Here is a 6393-nt window from a genome sequence, read left to right as displayed (position 1 = left end):
GTTTGTGAGAGCATGAGCAGCAGCTGTGGCCTTCTTCTGTGGGCCTTCACATGCCTACAAGCAAACCCCTACTACAACTTTGTAGTACTAGTGATGGACCTGGAACTGCTGCTGTTACTACAAATGCCTGCAGCAGCATGTATCCTCCATTGCACATCAAACAAAACCAAACCAAGAGAGCTTGACAGAAACATCTCCCTTTTGCACAATAGGAACATCAATGTATCCACTGGATGTGTGGAGATTGCAATGGACCACCACATGGATTCTTCATTTTGCTTGCCAACAACCAACAAGATGCTGCACAGACTCTCACCAATTCACAACAGCTGATTCTGGTACTACTGCACCAACTCTCACCAATTATGCATACAACACGCAGACAGACAATACAGGTAAAACAGGATAATATAGTGACACAAAAACGAGATAGCACAAGCAATTAGGATTGGATGTTCTGATCCTGGTACATTAAATCAACAAAGAATTTAAACATCGGTACAAGAAGCAGTGAGGTCAACTTGCACGTTTTCAGTGTACAGGCAGATGAAGCAAGGAATGAGGGTGGGTAAGTTGAATTCCAATGATGTACTTGTCAACCAAAGAATCTCAGCTCAAGTCTTCACAATTGAGGGTTCCCAAAATGTCGAACTCTGGTGTCATCAATTTAGAAGTAATTTATCCTGTCTCAAAAAGAAAACAAGCAAATAGTTCATAGGAGCATCAACACCAAATAAACATACTAATTATGAAGGACACCAATTCAGTACAGTAGATTATTCACAAATTGATTGAACATAGATTGGAGAATATGTAAATCTTTAAAAGGATAACAACTGGATTAGGTACAGTAGACTTCATAAATTGAGAAGAATAAACAGATTGCCCTCTTTAACGAATATATAGATTGGACTATATGTAAATCTTAAAAAGGATAACAACTGGATATTTTCACAATGAAGAGAATACAGGTTCGGTGGACATGATAACTGGAAATAAGAACAAGCAAACAAGCCAAATACTACTAATATTGCTGAACAAACTTGTTCAAACTCAGTTTGCCAAACCACCATGCATGCAGTGGAAATTCACATAGAAACTTAGAAAGGCAGGCAGCCAGACAGGCCAGGCCAAAACATAACCCTGATCTGGGTAAACCCATGGAACTAGGTTTCTACAGCCTTAAACTGTTAACCCTGTGTTAAGAACTGCTACAAAGCACTATGTACTATGCAAGTGGTGTAGAGGCATAATAGATAGAAAATAGAAAAATGCTAAGCAACACAAACTAATACTAGGAAATTAATAACCTTGATTAAAATGGTACTTAAACAGCCTTAAAAACTGTAAAACAGCAAACTTGCCCAAAACCTTGGCAGTTGGGATAATACATTCAGTCAATAACATGAGCTTACATCTTTGTTTAGTTCTAAATTTCAAGTAATAAGGATTCATTCGTTTAAGCACAAAAGAGATCAATGCTGATCAGCATAGATGCATAAAAATAACTCCCATGTTCCATATTTTATTGTGAGGTATCATGATGTATACACTAAAGATATAATTACTAGCATAGACCATACTTGTAATATTGGGGAAGAACACTGATTTCGGGATATACCGAATTTAAGCATGAACTACTCACAAGTGGCAATGGATTTCAAGGAACAAAATCCTAGCACAAGCTTTCAAGCTATACATTTCACTCAACTCATTGTAGGACATATTACTCAATTGACATGTGATGAATCAACATTAATCTTCAGTTTTTCAATGCATTTAATTAAGCACAGGTTTAATCGGATATAATGATCGCAGTTTAGTTCTTGCTATTGTTGTACTGGACTTTGGTGTCTAGCTAGTGCTGTCATTGTACTAAAAAAATACATAGCTGCTGTATTCTAATCAAATAAACTAGACACCAGCACAGCCACATCCATGACCATCTGGCATGGTATGCAACAAAAAAATCCATCCGTTTTGTTTCAAAGGGTAGAATGCTAAGCTAGAGTCTGGCATTAAACTTATTCCACGCACTTTGCATAAGTATACAGTATCTGGAATATGTTACAGGTTCCCAATGTTTAGCTAATAGGGCATATAGTGCATAATTAGCTATCGACAAAGAACAATCAAGGAATCAAAACAAGCTATATAGATTGGAGGCTATGCATCATATTAACACAAAATCACCAGGAAGTCACTAAAACCTCACAACTAATAATTTATGATTGAATAGTCATAGTTTAACAATTGAAGTACCTAGCAGCAATCATTTAACAACTATTTGAATAATCATAGTTCTTCATGGATAATTAAATAAGATTAGTTTTCATGTGTGGCTAGGATAAAAGATTAAATCTGAGGGTTTTTAGAACTCACCAGAAAGTCATTGTGACCCTAGCTTCATAAACTCAAGTTTTGTTGCAACGGAAGCAGCACTGTCAACTTCTTGTACATCTACTGAAGTTTGATCCTTTTTGCTATCGCTCCCACCATTACTATCATGCTGAATAGAGGGTGCAGCACCCGCATAACCTCTATATAAAACGCCGTACCCTGGAAACATTGGAGGATATGCACCATAAACTGGACGCCTTGTCATCATGCCTGGAGGAATATTAGCAGGGGCTCCCATGTTTGAATATGCATTCGCATAGGGATAACCTCCTCCCATACCATAATATACACCAGGATAGTAGGGATGTGGTGGAACAGGTTGAGGCATATTGTAGCTGTTGTAGAAACCATATCTGTCATTGTATGGTTGGTACGAGGGACCATCAAAACCAGCATGACCCCTTCCACCAAAGTTTCTTGAGCCACGACCTCTGCCATTACGGTAATACGAAGCATCCTTGGGGATGGCAATCTTGGCTTCTACCCTTGTTCCTTTCAAGTCATGAAAACTGTGTTCTATCACCTTCCTCACCGCTTCCTCTGAGTCAAAGGTGACGAAACCAAACCCCCTAGACCTGTTTGTCATACTGTCATATATGACTACCACATCTGTTACGGTGCCAAAACTCTCGAAATATGTCTTGAACTCCTCCTCAGTGATGTTGTCCCGCAGACCACCAATAAAGACCTTCTTCGAAGCATAGTTCATGCCGTCGCCGCCATCCTCTGTACCACTCACAGGTGCTGGCTGGTGGCCCTGATCCTGACCCTGTCCGAAGTGCTGATGCTGTGAAGATTGATCATCATGGTTTCGTTGAGGCCTTGCCCTAGCCCTCTTGACATCAACCTGTGCAAAAGGACCACCAAACTTACATCAATTAATAGTGCAATCAACATCATAGCCACAAACTTTCCCCATCGAACGAGTCAAACTACACTGAAGATGAGGCAACTAACAGAATCTGGGTAACGTTGCTTTCCTTGACTACAATTTTTTTTTTAGAACAGTCCATAATTACAATTTAGCCATGAATACGAAGAAATCGAAGAATTTTCTCCCATGCATGACGGTACTACCAGATTAATAAGCAAAATAAATAAATAAATTGACCAAGCAATAGGCTACCACCAACTTCGCCAATATTAATAGATCTTCAAAAAAAAAAAACACCATGCTCCAAGCTTTCGACGGCAAATCACACACCGCGCATTCTCCAATCTCCACCACATATAAGTAAACAAACGAGGGAGGGGGCAAGCAAAGCAAAGTGAGCAAAGAGTAGTAGATCGAATCAGTCCCAAAAAGGCAAAAAAAAAAAAAACTCACGACGCGGCCGCAGATGAGGTGCCTGGGGTGCTCCCCGTCGCCGAGCGCCCTGGCGGCGTCCTCCTCCTCCTCGAACTCCACGAACCCGAACCCCCGGCCATGCCCGGTCTCCTTGTCCCGCATCACGATCACCGACCGCACCGCCCCGTACTGCCCGAAGTGGCCCCGCAGCTCCGCCTCCTGCGCCGACGTCGGGATCCCTCCCACGAACAGCTTCCTCCTCTCCCCAACGAACCCCCCACCCGCCGCCGCCGCCGCCGCCGCCGCCGCCATCGCCGACGAAACTAGGGTTTTGGAGGTCTCGCGAAGTGGAGGGGAGAGACGAGGGTGGTGGGAGCGGCGGACGCGTGGGGTTTCGACTTAAATTCGATTTATATTTTTTTTTCTTTCGTGGGGGGTTAAGAGAGGGATGGACGGCTCGGATTGAGGGGAGGAGGGATCCGGGCCGTCGGATCTGGGGATTAGTATGTTGGACTCGGTGGTGGACTCTCGAGACGCGTCCGTTGACCGCGACGGGGGATCCGTGTTGACCAGGGAGATGTGCGTTGGTCGCCTCGCTCTGCCTGCCTCTCCTCGTACGCTATGCGGAGTCGATGACAGGTGGGTCCCACGTCAGGTTGGACTTGGAGTAAAGAGTTTGGCACGGTTAGGGGAGGTGGCACATATCTGGATCAGATAAAAAGATACGAAAAGATTCGGTTGATTTTCAGATACTATAGATCGGATTTAAGAGGTGGTTTCAATTTATTTTTAACTCTATCTCTGAGCGATATACCATAGATTAGAGAGAATTTTTTAAGCGCATGGTATAAAACCACATCAAACACATGTGGTTGAACCGTAGGTGTTTCGATATATTGTTGTCAAAACGATGGGTACTATATTGGAACAACTATTTCACCTAACTAAAATACTTATGGCGCTTTGCAATCATTTGATGCAACGTCATCCGTACCGTGTCGTAGGAGTTGACGTTTTTCGTATCATTTCTCTTCTTATCATGTACTCTGTATGTTATACTCACTGAATATGGTATTTTTATTGGATGTCATTCCAATCAAATAGTAGAATGTGTTCAAAAGCTTAATTGGAGATTTTCCTAAGAATTACTAGAAGTGTAAGCTAGGGAAATCTCGACTCAAAATAAAAAAAAAAAGTTGTGAGGGGGCCTCCAAACAGTGAAGCCATCCAAAAACATCGGGATGTGGTTACAATTACTAACCTTCTAAACATCCAAAAACATTGAGTACTTAAATTTACATGTTATGTTTTCAATGTGAGCTTCTTTCTTTTCTTTTTGGAAACATACATTTATTAGATGCATTTACTACAACATTGATTGGCATTATGATGGTACAATATTCCACCGCCCCTATTATTTATTTAGGGCCCCTTTGAATCGCAGGAATGGAAAAACAGAGGAATAGGAAAAACGCAGGATTCTGACAGGAATGCAGGTGTAAAACAGAGGATTGTAAAATACAGGAAAAACACAGGAATGATCGTTTGATTAGACCACAGGAAAAACGCAGGAATCGGATGAGAGAGATAGACTCAAAGGAATTTTTCCAAGAGGTTGGACCTCTTGCTAACTTTCCTCCAAAATCCCTATAGGATCACCCATTCCATAGGAATTTTAAAGGATAGTATAGGATTCAATCCTTTGTTTCAAAGGGTTTCATAGGAAATTTTTCCATAGGATTGAAATCCTTTAAATTTCCTACACTTTTCCTACAAATCAAAGGGGCCCTTAGCCTTTCTGTATGTAACTGTACATATTGATGGTAGCCTACGTTTTATTTATTGAATAGTTTTACACTAGTACGATAGATTATTATTTTAAACTTTTTTGCAAGGAAAGAGGATTTAATTACCATTTTACCATTCCATATAGGTGTATTTTTAGACCAGTCAGCAGCCAACAATGTTACTCTGTAGACTCTGTATATGTCAATGGGGTGTGGAAAGATTAAAATGATTGTCAAAAAATAAAACAAAATATCGCCATAGATAGATAACAACGCGTGCACGGCGAAAAGAAATTAGTGGACTGCGTGTGTGCCTAATTCCGCTCAACTCTATTACTTTTTCAAAGCCCATGAGAACCAATTTGCGTTGAATCAAATGTAAGTTTTGACCGACTCATTAGATATTTAGAAGTCGGGTTACGACAACAGAGGTTGATAAATTCAAAGCTGAAAGATGTAGTATCACTTTGTCTAGACGCAACAGTAACCCTTTCTTCTCCTTTTTTTTTCTCTGTGAAATCGTCATGTTTACCATCACGGATGTTAATTAGACGAAATTTATGTGAGAATTGATCCAGTAAAGTTTAGAAGCTGGGCCTGTAATTTATAGCAATAAGCCCATCTGGATGGGCTAAAATATCAGCCCATACAAATGGTGACTTATTGGGCAGGATAGCGTACGAGTTACGGTGATATTGTTTCATCTGCATGGACCGAGATAATGGATGCTCCGTAATAAGGAATAATCCATCTTGATTACCTTAACTATGTCAAGTGACTCAATCCGATTTGTATCCTTAAATCGCAATATATCTCGATCCTCTTAACTATTAAATTCGGTACAATTTAACTCTTTTAATGGTTTTGGAGAGTGATTTTGTTTATGTGACTCCTTCATAACATGCATGCAGCATGCTC

The 6393-nt window shown here is 40.7% G+C and overlaps 1 protein-coding gene across 2 annotated transcripts; it reads right to left on the bottom strand.

Moving 5' to 3' along the window:
* Positions 1 to 411: 411 nt before the first annotated feature.
* On the bottom strand, positions 412 to 4063 carry LOC127780797 (uncharacterized). Of its 2 annotated transcripts, none has more exons than XM_052307768.1 (3): positions 3728 to 4063; positions 2383 to 3247; positions 412 to 687 (listed from the first exon to the last, which is right to left on the bottom strand). In XM_052307768.1, the coding sequence occupies exons 1-2, from the start codon at positions 3998 to 4000 to the stop codon at positions 2390 to 2392; spliced, it is 1131 nt and encodes a 376-aa protein (XP_052163728.1). In that variant the 5' UTR covers positions 4001 to 4063; the 3' UTR covers positions 412 to 687; positions 2383 to 2389. The 2 variants fall into 2 exon arrangements, with proteins under 2 accessions (XP_052163728.1, XP_052163727.1); XM_052307767.1 differs by having other exon boundaries at positions 412 to 683; positions 3728 to 4061.
* Between the last annotated feature and the right edge of the window lie 2330 nt (positions 4064 to 6393).

The sequence above is a fragment of the Oryza glaberrima genome, chromosome 7, assembly GCF_000147395.1.
Source record: "Oryza glaberrima chromosome 7, OglaRS2, whole genome shotgun sequence".
NCBI lineage: Eukaryota > Viridiplantae > Streptophyta > Magnoliopsida > Poales > Poaceae > Oryza > Oryza glaberrima.
Note: the sequence above shows the minus strand (reverse complement) of the source record. Positions and strands in the feature narration are given on the sequence as shown.